The sequence below is a fragment of the Ammodytes marinus genome (assembly GCF_949987685.1).
Source record: "Ammodytes marinus genome assembly, chromosome: 13".
Taxonomy (NCBI): domain Eukaryota; kingdom Metazoa; phylum Chordata; class Actinopteri; order Uranoscopiformes; family Ammodytidae; genus Ammodytes; species Ammodytes marinus.
This window is the reverse complement of record NC_137217.1, coordinates 14290763-14306827: the sequence shown is the minus strand read 5'-3', so window position 1 is coordinate 14306827 and position 16065 is coordinate 14290763. Positions and strand designations below refer to the sequence as shown.

The 16065-nt window shown below is 39.2% G+C and overlaps 1 protein-coding gene across 1 annotated transcript; it reads left to right on the top strand.

Annotated features, from left to right (window-relative positions):
* Positions 1–2954: 2954 nt before the first annotated feature.
* Positions 2955–16011, top strand: LOC307259397 (transcription factor E2F3-like). Its single transcript, XM_080039218.1, has 8 exons — positions 2955–3451; positions 5669–5789; positions 6762–6892; positions 7163–7251; positions 7956–8118; positions 8547–8657; positions 8969–9110; positions 11644–16011. Exons 1-8 carry the CDS (start codon positions 3170–3172, stop codon positions 11925–11927), a joined length of 1323 nt encoding a protein of 440 aa, XP_079895344.1. The 5' UTR covers positions 2955–3169; the 3' UTR covers positions 11928–16011.
* The last annotated feature ends 54 nt before the right edge of the window (positions 16012–16065 follow it).

The window sequence follows — 16065 nt, the reverse complement described above, 5'->3', positions numbered from 1 at the left end:
CGTCTATTGTTTCTGATAAAAACACGTTATCAATAGAACACTCTCGTTTTCATCCACAATGTAGCCTACTCGCAGACCTGCCACTTTAAAAGACCACGTTTAAATTCCGATTTGGATTATCTTTTAGGTTTAAAGGTTTTATTACAACATTTTAATTGGAGGCCTACAGAATGACAAAGATAACGAACGGATAGGCCTATAGTACAGGGAGAGGCAAAACACAACAACAAAAAACCCAGATTATTATAGGTCTAGGCTACTTAGCCTATTTAAAGCATCCACCTGAATATTTTAAAATGTCAGTAGGCTACGTTATTATATAGCCCACTATCCGTGGTTATAGCCTAGAGCACACAAAACAAAGAAAGTTATATGAAAGGTAACAGTTTTTCTTGTCCTAGGCTATTATTTTTTTAACAAATGGACTGAAAGAGAAAAACTTGCTACTTCTTGAAGTCGTAGCTAGGCTAGGCCTACAATTAACATTGCTGACTTGAGAAAAAAACGTAGGCTACGTAGGCCTAAAGCAATTTCACCTTACTTCCGGTTTAACTCAGGTTTTCTTTTCGAGCTTGGCGCAACCATAGTAGGCTAAACATTGAGGGCGCAACATTAGTTCACAACCATGGTTCGCAATCACAATATGACACTGTTAACAGGGGTAGCGTTACTTTCCCTATTCAAGCTGAGTAGGCATATATGTTTTTTAATTTTCTAAATTGATTTACCTGAAGCAGTCATTTTCGGTGTGTGTGTGTGTGTGTGTGTGTGTGTGTGTGTGTGTGTGTGTGTGTGTGTGTGTGTGTGTGTGTGTGTGTGTGTGTTGTGTGTCTGCAACTAAGTGGCTATTGTGAAGATTTCCACAAACGTCCTCATTGTCAGTGAGAATTGGTAAATGAAATTAAAACAAATAGCCTATGAAAAAAACATGTCTTGCTCTGTTACAGTTTTGATATAAGGTAGCCTGGAATCTAGCCTGGATCTTATTTTGAAATGTAGGACAAACAAATTAGTGTTTGTTAAAGAGGAATACAGAAAGGTAATTGGTGAAAGGACTAAATTGTGTTTCTTGCGAGACAGGCAGGGCTTAGAGTCATAAGGGAATACCATTTGTATATGTGATTATTGCTGTGAGTCATAATTCATGTCCAAATGTCACATTTTGTCAGTGGCTCCCTGGAAACTTATTGAGTTAATTTAAAGTGAGGCACAAGCTGAATTCAGATTAACTTTACCTCATGATAAACAAGTAATGTGGCATTTAACACATTTATGAGTGAATTTTCTCTCTCTCTATTCTCTTTCAGAATGAAGGTCCATTTTGGAGGTTATACCATCACAATACACTATCTATTTACTGGGTACACCATATGGTCTGTTATTTATTAGACCCTAATGTAAGCAGTGCTGGAAGAACTATTCAAATCCTTCAGTCAAGCTGAAGTAAGAATATGACAATGTTAAAAAGTCTTCTTTACAAAATGTTCCTGAAGCACAAATATATTATCAGCAACATGTAGGCCTAAGGATCAACAGTAAAAGTAGGCCTATTTGTAATGCACAATAGGTCCTTCCAAAGCATCATCTCATGGTATATGTTTATTCATGATTAAAAAGCTTTTTGATGTTGTATTAAGTCAAAGTGGAGATTATTTGAACTATCAAATTATATTTTTTAAATCTAATCACATATTTTGTTTACAATCTTAAACTGTCAAATATTTAAAGGGATCCTGCAGTTCATTATGTTCTGAAATGTAAAGTTTAAAGTAGCACATTGAAAAAAAATTAAGTTAAGTAAACATCAGAATTGTATTGAATTAAAGTATCCTCCTTGAAAAAATGCACTTAGTTGCACTCAATAACTTAATGTCAACTTTTATTGGTAAAGACACATTACATAGGTAGGCCTAGGCCTACTGTTTACCAGCAGTGGGTTTACTATAATTTAATGTATTCATTATACTAACTCTGGAAAGCTTCCGGTATGATTTAGAATACAAAACACATAAATACGTACTTTGCATGAAAGAAGCAATGAGTTATGTACTAAATATATTTTAACTCACTCTTCATTCATTATTTTATTTTTTCATTCCCTGTTTGTGCAGTTTAATTTCATCCCGCCCTGCACTTCTGTAAAACGTTCTTGGGTTTCGTGAAAGGCTTTGTATAAAACTAAGCTATCATTATTATTATTACTGAACATATTGGAATGGTGCAAAAAGAACACAATGCATTAAAACAACCAAATAGCCTTACAATGTTTTCAATTCTAACCAAATGTTTTTGGAGGGAAACTGAAGGGGATGCATTTTGCATTTTATTTAATTGTTGTAGGCCTAGTTGTATTAATATTGGTCACCCTTTTCATTCAATTGGTTTACACTGATCTGCAATCACAGCAAACAATTTCCTTGGAGGTCAGTATTTATTTCCTAAAAATTATGTTGTCATTCATTCCCACATATTGAGACCAATAAGTAAAAACATAAATTAAATAAAATAAAAATAGGGCCCAACATGTGTTAGCAGTTGGACATTTTTATCACTGCTTCTTTTATAAACACTAGAACAGACCAGTGAATATTTTTTTAATTAAAATAAGTGCCTATCGTGTTTCTTGTTCAGTTGTGGGTGGACTGATTCACCACTGTGCCGGGTGTCTTCTGCACAATTGGTCACTTGCGCCACTTAGCGTCCTGTCAAGGAACACGCTAGGCGTGACTGGTGACGTCGCCTGTTTACAACTGCCAATGAACACGTGGCGCACCGATTATTGAGCTGCTATTCGTCAATACGGTAAAAATATGGGTGGGGACTCCTCTCCAAAGCACCAATAGCGTATTGCATGTAAATTTTGTTCGAAAATTTCCCGGGAAATCTGAGTTTCGCGGGAGGGCTCTTGAGCGCGTAAACCGTATCCCTTCATTCATCAGGCCGTTTCCTGAAGCCATTTCTAGACGGGGGAAACGAGAGTTGCGCTACTTTTTAATCCGTTGCATCTGCCTAAATGCACTTTCTTAAGGAAAAATACTATACAAAAGTCGATATATCAGACTCTCATCTTTACTTCCGTATGATTATTTTTGTAACCATTGCGGCGGATTAGCAGCTTTAAGAGCTTGAAAGTACAGAGACAAGAAAGGGGTTACCCCGAGTACGCAAGATGAGAAGAGGGATCTCCTCGGCTCCGGACAAAGTGATTTTAGCGGGTGTCGGGGGCTCTCCTCTGGACAATAATATAATTTTAACTACTCTATCGGACCGGTTAAACCCTGGTCAACACAACGCTACGTTTATCCAAATAATTACCACCCCACCGCCTTGCAACATTACACAGACCTCAAATGTGTGTTTCTCTGAACCTCAGATAAACAACATCTACACAACTCCACAACAAGGTGCTGCAAACGGAGCAGGACAACGACCCGCTCTGGGGAGACCGCCGGTAATAATTTCCACAGCTCGTTTGAAAACATTTGGCTTGCTACAACTAGCCACAAACCCGACCAAAATGTTAGCTTGCTAGGCTAGCAGAGCTTGTTGTTCAGGCAGCTAACGTTAGCTTTCCCACGACTCAATCGTGGCGAGGTAGCTAACTAACTACCGCTAGCTAAGTAAACCAAGTGGACTCGTTAAGTGGTTTTTTGACTGTGTGGGAGACAGACGACGAGTTTGAGTTAGTTTTACTTGTACAGAAACACGAACATGTCATGTAATAGCGTGCTAAGCTAACTTCATGGGGCTTTTGAGTCTGCTTCACCCTTGCAGCCAGATGGAAACATTGGTAAGGAGATGAGTAACGTTAGCGGTGGCCTAGTGGCTGCTATTGGTGGCTCAAATTGGGGGGTTGGGGGGATTGTTGGGCTACTTGGCTCTTAGTTAGGTCATTTTAAGCTTTCTAACTGAACGCGAGTGGCCAAACTTGCAAAATACATTGGGTTTACTGGTAGCTAAAGCTGCACTTCAAAGGTGAACCAACTCGATAGATATTTTACCCAGTCGTCTCTGAACGTGCCATCCAACTTGGATGAAGCTTGAAAGTGTTAGCTTTTAAGGCTAGCAGCAGTATTGATTATCACAGGGGGAACATTACTCTGTCGGCCTTGACCTTATTTTTTATTTTGCACAAGTGTTTGATGTGTTAATCATTGTAAATAAAGTGTTAACGTTATGGTGTCTTTCATGCCAAGTAAAGTGAAACTCGACTTTGTTGCCTTAGTGCTTGATTGCATGTTTCCTGTATTCTCGATCTGCACCAACTACACAAAATAGTTTCAGCTGCAATTCAGGGTGTTGGTTTGTTCCTGGTAATTCATCTTTCATGAACTAAAGCAGCCCTCTGTATCTCAGGCTGTAGCCATGACCAGGCAGGGGGTGGAATGGGGAGCTGCTTGCTGATATAAAATGGCTGACATTTTGACTGTCAACAGAGGGCACAATATTCATTTTCATACTTGGGAAAGATTAAGTAAAGTATTAAAGATGGGATTTACTATGCCTTTAATATGATATTTCCGTATGGTTATTTGACCAGTTCCTTAAATAGTTTAGAGGGGAAATAAAACAGACCAGCACACTGGTACTGGTGTGTTACTTAAATGGGGATTGAGTCTTGTAGAAGAGACTATTCACTAGTGCATAATATGTTGAACTGGTGAATAGAATGCCAAATTAAATTAAGGCTGGTGATAGGAAAAAAGTAATCAGAAGTGTTTCTTTAAAGAATATAGTTATGTTTGGCAATTTACAATAGTATGAATGTTCTGGTATGTTGAACACAGCCTAAATGGGCTAACACCTGATGCCAAGTAGCCTACTTCAGTGGTGATGAGGCATTCTTCAAAAAAAAATGTGTTATTGCTGAAATACCTCACCTTTGAAAGACTATACCAGTTCCACGGTATTATAAAGTGTGACAGAAATTGAGATGAGTATGGACATATGTGGTTAAAATGGTTATTATATCCGATTGGACTACAAACTCCCAAACTGCTGTTCATTAAAGGGCATTATTATTGGGCCTTTGTGAATGGGGCACATAACTTGATTTTGAAATTTTTGGGAAAGAGTTTTTGGATTTCCCATTGGCAGTATTTTATGTGCCCGGGTTAATTATGGAGCTATGTGGTGTCAAGGTGTAAGTATACATGTAGTGGTTTGCCCTGGCAGTACTGTGCAGCATTGTGATCAATTCCATAGGTGTGACTCACTCTTAAGCTATTTGGGTTTGCCCTATGAGTTCAGGAAAAAACAAAACACTCACAACCACTTGTTTTGCACTGCATTGTTGGACCAATGATAGATGGGGTCTTTTTGATTGTGCCACCTCAAATAAAACCAAAATAAAGTATGCTCCCGTCTTTAGAAAATGAAATGGAAGCAAAACTAAACAAGTATGTCCCCACCTTACATTTTAAATTTGCATAACAATTGCATCTATTATATAATCTTTTCTTACTCTTTTGAACTTTTCTTCAACAATTGTACTCGTGCTTAAGGTAAGTAGAGAAGGCTGACACTGGAGAAGAACAAGACGGAAGTGGGGATGCATTTAGCATCTTGCATCATTTCTTCTCTGTTGGCTTCAATATGAGATGTCTGCCAACCAACACAAATGCCCATATCGACTGTTAACAGTATTTTTTTTGCACTCATCCTTCAGGCAAAAAGGCGATTGGCGCTCGATGATTCCGACCACTTGTACCAGTCGGAACCAGTCAGGACTCCAAGAGGCAGAGGAGCGGCCACGCCAACCAATGGGGCAAGGCTAAAGACACCCAGAAGTAAGGAGCACCAGGCCATAAAGAGCCCACCCCCAACTAATATTTACAGCACAGTGATTCAGGGTCATCCTGTAAAGCCCAGTTCAGACTAAAGATTCGCCACGCAACTGCTCGCAACGAGCTAGCCTGGACGTTCTAAAACTGGACCTGGCAATTTGACATGTTGAATCTACTGCGACTCCTTGCAACGGCATCAGCCGATCTGCAACGAGTAGTTCACATAGCTGCGACTTCCCCCCAGCGACGTTTTAAAACCGTCTCGTTGCGAGGTGAATCTTTGGCCTGAACTGGGCTTAAGAATGATGATCCACACCAGGTTTTGGTATGCTAGAACTGCCTTGTTGCAGCTACTTCATACAGCTTCAACCACTTGCTCAGTATTCTCACTGAACTGAACACATTGGACTGTGTGTGTGTGGCTCCATATATATTCATCAGGTGTTAAAGTAACCTATACATCTCAGAATTTGCAACAACAGACATAGAAATCACACATTCCCAGCTGATCATTGCTGGTTGAGTTAATTGCTTTCAACGTTTCCTGACTTGGAAAAAACAACCCCTCCCCACGCTGTTGTGTGCTTCAGCTATTAAACGTATAACTGTAGTCTAATACAAAGAACTTCCCTATAATGACCAGGAATTCAAATCTACATCTCAGTAACACGATCATGACACAAACCGAATGTGACAAGGTGTGTGTGGATTTGATTTAATTGTACTGTGGTGCCTTTAAACTTCATCTGAAACCTCTCCCACTATTCTACTAGTTTTATTCAGTAAGGCTGAGTATAGGAGCTTTGTGATGGTGTTGACCATTTGTCATTAATGTTGAACCCACACTTTACTCGGGTTTCCTGCGACATAGTAAAACCTTTATTTTTAAGTTTAGTTTTTTACTTAAAAAGCTTATAACACTGACATATTCTTCCCTTTATTTCTCTGTTCCTCCTGCCCTTTTCTCCATCATAGCGCCCAAGTCTCCACCGGAGAAGACCCGGTACGACACCTCCCTGGGCCTGTTAACCAAGAAATTTGTGGAGCTTCTGGCTCAGTCTGCTGATGGCGTTTTGGACCTCAACCTTGCAGCTGAAACTTTACAGGTACAGTTCAGATCCACTAGAAAAAAGGGAGAAAAAGGGTTGTACACAGAAAACATATTTCTGTCTCCTGTTCGTGATGCTGACAAAACTGTTGATCAAAACTAAGCAGGGGCCTTTTTTGAAAAACGGGCTCATTTTGAAATAAAGGCATTAAAAAAAAGTTATGGATGCTTTGAATGTAAGCGATTGGATGTGGCCCCAGTTGGTCATTTACAGTATAGATCGGCTACTAAATGGATAACTGACAAGACCTGTATCCTCTACATTCAGGTACAGAAAAGGCGGCTGTATGATATCACCAACGTACTAGAAGGCATTCACCTCATCAAGAAGAAATCAAAGAACAACATTCAGTGGATGTAAGTGGTCATCTTAAAACTCAATTTCTCTTGGATCCTCCATGGTTGCACCTCCTCCATATTTCTCCTTTCTTGTGTTTCCTTACATTTCCTTCCTTAGCTGTAATAGTCCCAATCATGATGTGGCCTATTTGCTTTAACTTTTTAAAACTCTGGATCCCCAGACACAGTTGAAAAAAAAAAACACTTTATAGTTTGATACAAACAATAAAGCGTTAGACTAGTTTATGTCACAAAGCGTTAACTGAGCGGTGCTTGTGTTTGTGAGTAAGTGATCTAATTTTTTTTGCAGGTAAAGCCTCACCAAGTCTATGCGAGTTTATCTTGAGTTGGTGTGGCGTTCAAACTGATTGAGATTGTTCGTTGCCCTGCAGAACACAGTAAGGCAGGTGGCTGCATGCAGGCTGCCACATCAAAGTATAAGGATACCTTATGACTGTGCTACACTCTATCCTGCACATTTAACTATAATCTGATTGGTTCAGTAATCACATCGAGCACATGCAAGTGAAGGAATAGTTCTTCAACTCCTGTCGTCACCTATATGGCATACCAGTTCCATCGTCAAATGACAAAAGAAAACTGATGAGTAGATTTTTTTTGTTGGCTATTATACCAAATATTTGTCACCGTGCGTAAGATAGACAAATCAAAGGACAAGCTAAATTGAAAGGTGTTTGACATCACGTTTCCGTTCTTCACAGGGGCTGCAGTCTGTTGGAGGTAGAAGGGGCTTTGAACCAGAGACAAGGACTGACAGCAGAAGTTTCTGCACTGGGAGAAGAAGAGCAGAGGCTGGAGCAGCTCATTCAGAGATGCAGCCTGGATGTCAGACACATGAGCGACCTGCCAAGCAACCAGAAATATCCTTTTGTTAGTCAGCTGACACGTCCTCCAAAAGTTAAAAGGATTCTTGGCTACCCTCCTTTTGTATTTGAAACGTCTTGTAAACATTGTTCTCATAATATATGGTATATGTGCATGTTTGGGGGTGATTCCTGGCCTACAGCAAGGCAATGGTTATACCTATTACCTTAACAACAACCTGTTGAAACTAATTTTTAATAGCAAACAACCTTTCAGAACCTACCAGATCCTAAGCAGAGATGCAAGGCTTCATCTTTTCAACTCAACTTTAGAGAACACCTGTTATGAATGGTCAAATATACAGCATTTTATCTGCTGCATATACGCCACATTATGGTCCATAATAAATATATACCTACAAATGTTAAGTAACAACATGTATTGCGACATTGTAGTGCTATTTCTTTAACCCCTTGGTCTCCACATATGCCTATGTAACATACCAAGACATCAAACAGCTGGGAACCCTCAGAGATCAGACTGTTATAGTGGTCAAAGCGCCCTCAGACACCAAACTAGAAGTACCAGACCCTGATGAGGTATGTGAAAAATGTCTGCTCCTGGTCACCAGACCTATGACTTTTGTTTCCCCTTAAAGAAACAGCTGAACATATGGGGAAATGGGTCTCCTTGTGGTTAATAACAAAGTGAGGCAGTTGTTTCTCACGTCTTCCAGTTTTTGGATATAAGTTACCCAGACATAACCATGTGTTGGATGCACATGCACAAGACTGCCCGCAGTTTATCATGTATTACCAGTACACGACTCCTCTAGCAAAGGTGTCTACTAATCAAGTTCATACCATTTTTTTTCTTTTAATATAAACTCAACTTGTTTTTCTCTCTCCAGAGTTTGTCCATCCACCTGACCAGCACTAAGGGTCCTATAGAGGTGCTGCTGTGCCCAGATGAGGAGAATGACCCCAGGAGTCCGGTAAAGAACAGCAACATGGACAACAACGGGAACTCGCCTTTCCTCAAAGTCCTTCAAGGTTTGCATCAGATACAGGGTTTTTCCTGGCTCAGAATGGGCCTTTGGGGGGTCAGTACGCGACCAACTTTTTTTGGGGTCGCGACAGTAAAGGCAAACGGTTTGTGTATTTTAAGAGGGGTGTTGGGTTGGGAGAGGGGAGTTTCTGTCCAGCTCGAGCATTTCAGTCAGCCTGTCAATCACTGCGTTACCATGGAGCTCACTGATGCTTATGAAATCACAATAAACAACCTGTAGATATGAAGTCAAAATACTAATAATGACTAGGCCTACCTGTTTAATACTTTAATTGTTTCTAATTGATCTAAACCATGGAAGAAGGTAGGGCTGCTCAATTATGAAAAAATCATAATCATGATTATTTTGAGTAATCACATTGTGTTATCACGATTATTAAAGACAGTTAATCATTGATTTAAGAACATTATGCATTTATTTTACTTTTAACAAGGTTTTTTTCTAAAAACACCATGACTTTGGACTTTAAACAAAGGCCTAATTGAACTGAAAACAGGGAGAATAGAAATAGGCTAAATAAGTGAAACATATTTTTCATAATTTAATAAAAATGTCAAAATAAAAATAACCAGTTGTAAATGGTGTTGATAGGGCACGTCTTTTGCTAGCATTAAATGTAAGGGCATGATTTATTTATGTCATGGAGCTGGCTGGATAGGCAGTTGCATTGTAGTGTTGACAGTTGTGGTGGCAGGAGTTAAGGAGCTTTAAACTTCCTGTGTTTTTATTCATTGATTGCTTGGTCATAGACCACTATGACTCGACTTAAAGTGAATAAACAAATTGGTCGGGATGTTTAAAGGTGCAGATCAGGTCGTATATCACTTTTCTTTCTCTCTCTCGCTGTCTCTCGGTCGCGTATGTCATGTTACTCGCGTGTCCGCGCGTGACAAATCTTGCACATTATTTTAGTTTGTTGTGAGTCTGAAGTGTTTTCAGACAACACAATTAGTTTTACCTTTATTCTCGTCATCTAGAAGTTTTTCAAAACACCCGGCAATGCGCAACATCTCCCTCGTAGCTACTCTCTGGACTAGCCGTTAGCGAAACTATCAGGTGAGGGAGGGGCCGAACGGAGCTCACGGCTGAAAGGGTTTGCTGCATTTATAAGCCTGCATGCCCCGGCGAGCGGAACAATGATAGTTTAATAACGATTATCCCCGACCTGATTTCTTTTTTTACAACTGAGATTGCAAGTAATATGACTGGAATGGCGCAGAAATGGAAACACATTTGGAGCCGTTTTAAGTAGATTTTTATTTATTTATCTATATATAAAAAAAAAAAACACTTTGGCGCTGAGGATTTTCCTTTGGCGGGCGCTAAAATTCCTTTGGCGGGCGCCAACATTTTTTGAATGCAGGAAAAACCCTGAGATAGATTATTTTCAACCAGAATGTCGACTTGTTTTGAAGATAAAGAAAACATGAACCAATGGCTTACATTATATATGTACTTTTTGTTTCTAATTTTTATTCATACCCAAGATAGTAATTGGCTTCTTTTGAGAGTTTCCTTTCCTTTCTTTTTTAAATCCAAAATCTTTTTATTTGTTTTTTTGACTCCCACTTTCTAACAAGGGAAGTGTTTTCTTTGCTCAGCACCAGGCCCTTTTAGGACATAAAGCATGACATGTTAACATTTTCAAATACAGCTGAGAATGTGTTCCTCAGTTTCATGACATCTGCTTGTGGGGGTTTTGTCACTGAGGACATGACATTTTGGACATGTACAAATTAAAACCTGATCGTTGTGCTAGATGAAAAGTCTAGGGTTTGACAGAGTTATTAGGTTTGAGAATCTTGTCTGCACAAGTTAATAACAGACTGAGCCATACATGCATTCCTGTGTTTGTAAAGTATGTGTGCTTCTTTTTGGACTCCAGTACAAAGAAAGATGTCCACAACATAGGAACAGGTCTTGAATAGGATTTGTTCCACCCTCTCAGTGCCCAACAACTCTGAACCTGGCAGATATTTAACCCAAGCTCTGTTCAATAAACAACTTGCTTATGTTTGTGCAACTTTTAGTTCCAGGCCCTGATTCACAGGTACTTGGTCAATGTGAACCTATATTTCAAATCAAAGAAAACAAACCGACGAACATGAACATGAACATTGAACATGACGGTGATCAGATTTGAAAGTTTGTTCTCCTTCGCAACAAGCAAGTGTAACAGTGGTCATCATGGCCTCTTCTTTGGCCTACAGAGTCTGGTTAGAGGTCCATGACTTTGTAGATATACCCTGCGTTCCAGATAGCTTACTCTTACTTACTTTTTTTTTATTTTTTTTTTTTTACTGCTGATAATAAAAGGGATTCACGGTAGTTAGCATGCTGTAGGCATACAATTGACATACTTTTACTTATGGATATAGTGAAAGGGCATCCGGGTATTCAGAAGCATTCCTCATCTGACATCCTAAATACTTTTATTTTTTACCATACTAAATAGCAGGGAAGTATGGGTACTGGAACACAGCCATATTAATTTGTCTCAATTTATTTTTTCACAGATCCCAGCAGTGCAACCACTTCTCCCGGCCTGGCTCCAGCTGCGTCAGCCGTCTCCGTCACTACTCTGTCCCCCATCTCGTCCCCTTACACCAGTCTCCTCCAGCAGACTGAAGACCAGATCCCTGCAGCCCTGGGGCCTTTCTTAAACCTGGGGCCTCCTCTTCTAGATCAAGATGACTACCTCTTAGGTTTGGCAGACGACCAGGGAATCAGCGACTTGTTTGACGCGTGTGACTTTGATAAAATGCCCTCTCTGGCCCTGGATGATCTCCTGTGCAGCTAGCATTAGGCCATAGAAAATTCAGTGCGTGGGAGGGAGTGATGGAGAATCAGTGAGGGGCCTTGATGCCTGTGACTGTGTAGTTAGCGACGGCCAATTAACTAAAATAGATGGAAATGAAACATTGAGGGCTTTTCTCAGTCCCAGTGGGACTAAATGCCATGTTCTCATGGTGTGAGAGATACGCGGTCTAACGTGATTTCACACAGACGCGACTGATCAGTGTGAGGAAATATCCATTACTCTGTCTCAGGCTTTGTAAAGGGGGACGGATCGGAAAAAGCCAGCTGTCTGTTTGGTTAAATCTGAATAGGGTGAGGAAGGATGTCCAACTCTCTGTATGACGCAATCACATCACTGTACAGAGGCAACAAAAAAGACGGAACAACTGGAGGGAAAACGCCCCTGCACCCCCTAGCATAACGCACATCATGGGTGATTGAGTTAGGTTATTATAATCATAGAATCCAAGTGCAGACGCACCTGGGATGCACAGATGAGATCACCCAAAGCCATCGGTCGAGAAGAGGAAAACTGTGTTTAATTTTTACATTTTGAAGGATCCTGCAAATATGAGGATTTGGTGGGCCTGTGTGTGTGTTTTGACAAAGAAAGGATGAGATTGATCTGTGTGTTCCCAGAGACGCATCTTCTCGTCAGATCTTCAAATTCATCCAGATATCCCATCCTTCTGACATATCCATCCCACAGTTTTAAGATGTGTGAATGCCAAGTGCTGTGGTGGCTGAGAATTCTTAATGAATGCATTCTATCACACCAATGATCTGTGATTGAAGGCCCTTACTGCTGACGGTTAAGTGAGCATTTAATGTGTTCAAATATAGAACATTTTAGAAAATAAAATAAATATTCAAATGAAAACAGAGCAATTTTGGTACACAGCTCAATTCATTACTACAGTAGTTGATACCTTGCGGTTTTGTTAGGCAGGCTGTGCACGCTCTAACACTTATCAGGTTAACTATTGTGCTATTTGGGTTTGTAACCATGAAGCCAATAAGTATGAGAATTTTGTACATTCAGGCACTATTTAGATGTTCTGAGAGCTGCATGGAATTTCATGTGACACATTTATCCAATTTTAAACAAAAGTGCAAAAGGCAGGCAATTAGAATAATACTACTATTTTAATGTCTCGAAAAGAACACAGGTGTACACAAGTTTTAGGGGTACAGCATATTTACAGTATGTCTTATAGCTAGTAATATGGTTGATCACTTGATGCACAAGTGCTCTCTTATGCCATATTCTCCATATTAAAATGGATTTGGTAGATGCAATTCACAAGGGACCAGTTCACCTGATCAGCTTATTATCTAGTGATTAACTGGATAACCTCTTGTTTCGTATACATTACAGTCAAATTAATACAAAAATAAGATAAGATGATGATCTAATCTTACATGACATGTGTACTAATAACACAAAAAAGCCATAATACCTGGGGAATATGGGGTTAATCAAAAACACTTGATGTACCTAAATCTGGCCCGAAAGCACAGGTGATGTGCTTACTTGACTATCGTCTCTAACTCATACCCTTGTTTATACTTTTTGAATTCGGGACCTAAACATCCTCTTTCCTGATTCTTTTTGTCTATCCTCTCCATCTTGGTCAGCAGAGGCTGCCATAACCAAACCTCGCCGCCCAATGCTTCCTCACTGATACTGTGCTGTGAAATTATACAGGGATTTGAGCTAATTAAGAAAAAAAAACGTCTAACCACTCTTTGTTGCACACTGCCCCCTCAGTGTGTACCGCAATATTGATACAGGATATCCGTGTACTAGTCTTTTAAGTTTAATAATGTTGAGTTTTTAATGGATTTTAATACTGTAGAAATAACTAATGACATCACGGCCACCTAAGTAAAAGGGGGCCAAATAGCCACTGATTTAAGCTTCAGCATGTAATGAAGGGCCTTTTTCCTCCACAATCATTCAAAAATTAGACAAAAAAAACAGTTTTTGTAATTGGAGCTAATTCAGTGCAACCAAGCTGCATTTCATATTAGGCCGGGCATAACTGCCATGCCTTGTCTAGGTTTGCCACAGCTTTAGACATTGATTGATCAGGAATAGAATTCTACAGGACTTGGTGAACAAGGTAACAATGTGATTTTTTTCCTCCAGGTATGTGGAACATTATTGCTGTTCACTTCCGATAGCTTCTTTTGCTTGTCTGTTTGATTACAGCCCTGATGATAACGAAACACAAACATCTCGTCCGACTGGCTTTTACCTGAGGCCACAGTTAGTATTGCTGCTATTAGTGTTTTCTGTTCCCCCACCTGATTGCTGTGTGCTTGAGTTATTGCGTGTTTGGCATGTGTGAATTATCTGAAAGATCAAGCTTGCTAAAGAGTAAGCCTGCCATGTGTAAATTGATGTACAGTTTTCTAAATTTTTCAGTGCACAATAAAGGTACTGTAGGCTACCTCCCACTTAATGTTGGAAGAAAGTAAAAGGGCATAGAGGTAAATGCCATAGTGTGTGTGAGTCTATGAATTCCCTTTTTGTCATAGAAATGACTCTTGTATAATTTCCATGCGTTAGATAATAATACCTCGCACTTTTCTCTTTTGATGTGTGACTCAAACACTCAAACCCCGATATTATGAGTATGCCTTCGCTCTTACACCAGTCTCATGCAACTTTAATTCAAATAATGGGGTGCACATTTGATGAATGAAAGGCGGACAAAAGATCTGTAATATTTCTTTGGTTTTCTTTTTCAATTTTATTTAGGTAAGTTATTTAGTTATTTTGTCAATGTCTAAACAATACGTTTTCTTTATTTTATTCTTGGCAAAATGCAGAGCATCTCTTTCAGTCAAAGTAGAACACATTGGTAATGTATGCATGCTGTCGCTCATTCACATTTGGCCTATTTTCCCATTACTGGTCATTAGGAGACATTACTATGTCTATATTCTCCACCGAACCTTGATCAGTGACTTGTGTCCTCTGCTAAAGTGTGTAGGGGGCTTTGCTTCTTTGACACTGTGTGTCCGTTTATTTTTGGAATGATGTGAGGGAGTCTGACACTTTTCTTATTTTTTTTCAAGCGCCAATATAACCTTGATGGAGAGTACTGAAACAACATTTTCACTTTGCAAAATCACATTGACCTGAACTTCACCCATTTAAATACAAAAAGTTTTAGCTTAATCGGTGCTGCTGTAAGTGAACATATTTGACTTAAATGCTCCGATTCACAGAAAACAATTTCCCTTTAGGCATATTTATATAAGTATAGTTTATATGCATTCAAGTCAAGCTCAATATTTTTTCTCATTTAGTTCACTAACCACAGTTGTGCAAAGACCATTTCCATAGATGCATATATTTCTCCATCTGTTTCAAAGTGACCGGAATCTGGTCACACTATTTTATCCACTTTTAACTGATGGAAACATGATTTTAGGAAAGATGTTACCTTTCCATGGGTTTCTAATGTAGTGCGAAAGATAACAATGCAACGCTGAAGTTAGTTTATTTTCCAGTGCGGGTGGAAATGTTTTATGGGTGACTTTAAACATGACAGCTCCTTCATTTGTAACATGTGATTCTGATCTGTCCGATTAGACCTTTCGGAAAATTACAAAAATCTCATTAGACTAAATGTGGTCAAGATTGAGACGGCACTGCTATTTCTTGGTATTCTCCTATGCTTATCCTTAAGCTGTTACCAAATATAATATACCTTTCCATAAATATTCTGTAATGGTATGGTTGTGTGAAAAACTATTTAATTGCGCAGACAGAATTGACTGTAAAATGGTGATATTTCTGCCTGTTCAACATTTCACTAATTACAGAAAAAAAGCTGTAGTATCACATTACCTTCACCTTTTTTTTCTTCTCAATTTGAAGGCGTGGGTGAAAGTATCAGTGTGCTGTTGAATGTTTAAGGTAAACTAATGCGATGATTTTTTTGATGTGTGTTTTTTCAGTCATAAGTTTCTTTAACATCTGTTAAATGAGGAAATTGAGTTGTATTTGTTCAGGGGAGGGATACATGGAATTCTTTTTGTACTCTGGTTGTTTGTAATTGAAATTTTGAATAAAGGCAATATGTCAAATTAAATTAAATGTGTTAATGTGTCTTCAGGGATAT

Excerpts from the sequence above, each read along its gene's own strand:
- LOC307259397 (XM_080039218.1), top strand. The coding sequence starts at position 3,170 with ATGAGAAGAGGGATCTCCTCGGCTCCGGACAAAGTGATTTTAGCGGGT. Across the intron at positions 5,790-6,761 it reads AAGGCTAAAGACACCCAGAA|CGCCCAAGTCTCCACCGGAG; the intron begins GTAAGGAGCACC and ends TCTCCATCATAG. Across the intron at positions 8,119-8,546 it reads TGCCAAGCAACCAGAAATAT|GCCTATGTAACATACCAAGA; the intron begins CCTTTTGTTAGT and ends GTCTCCACATAT.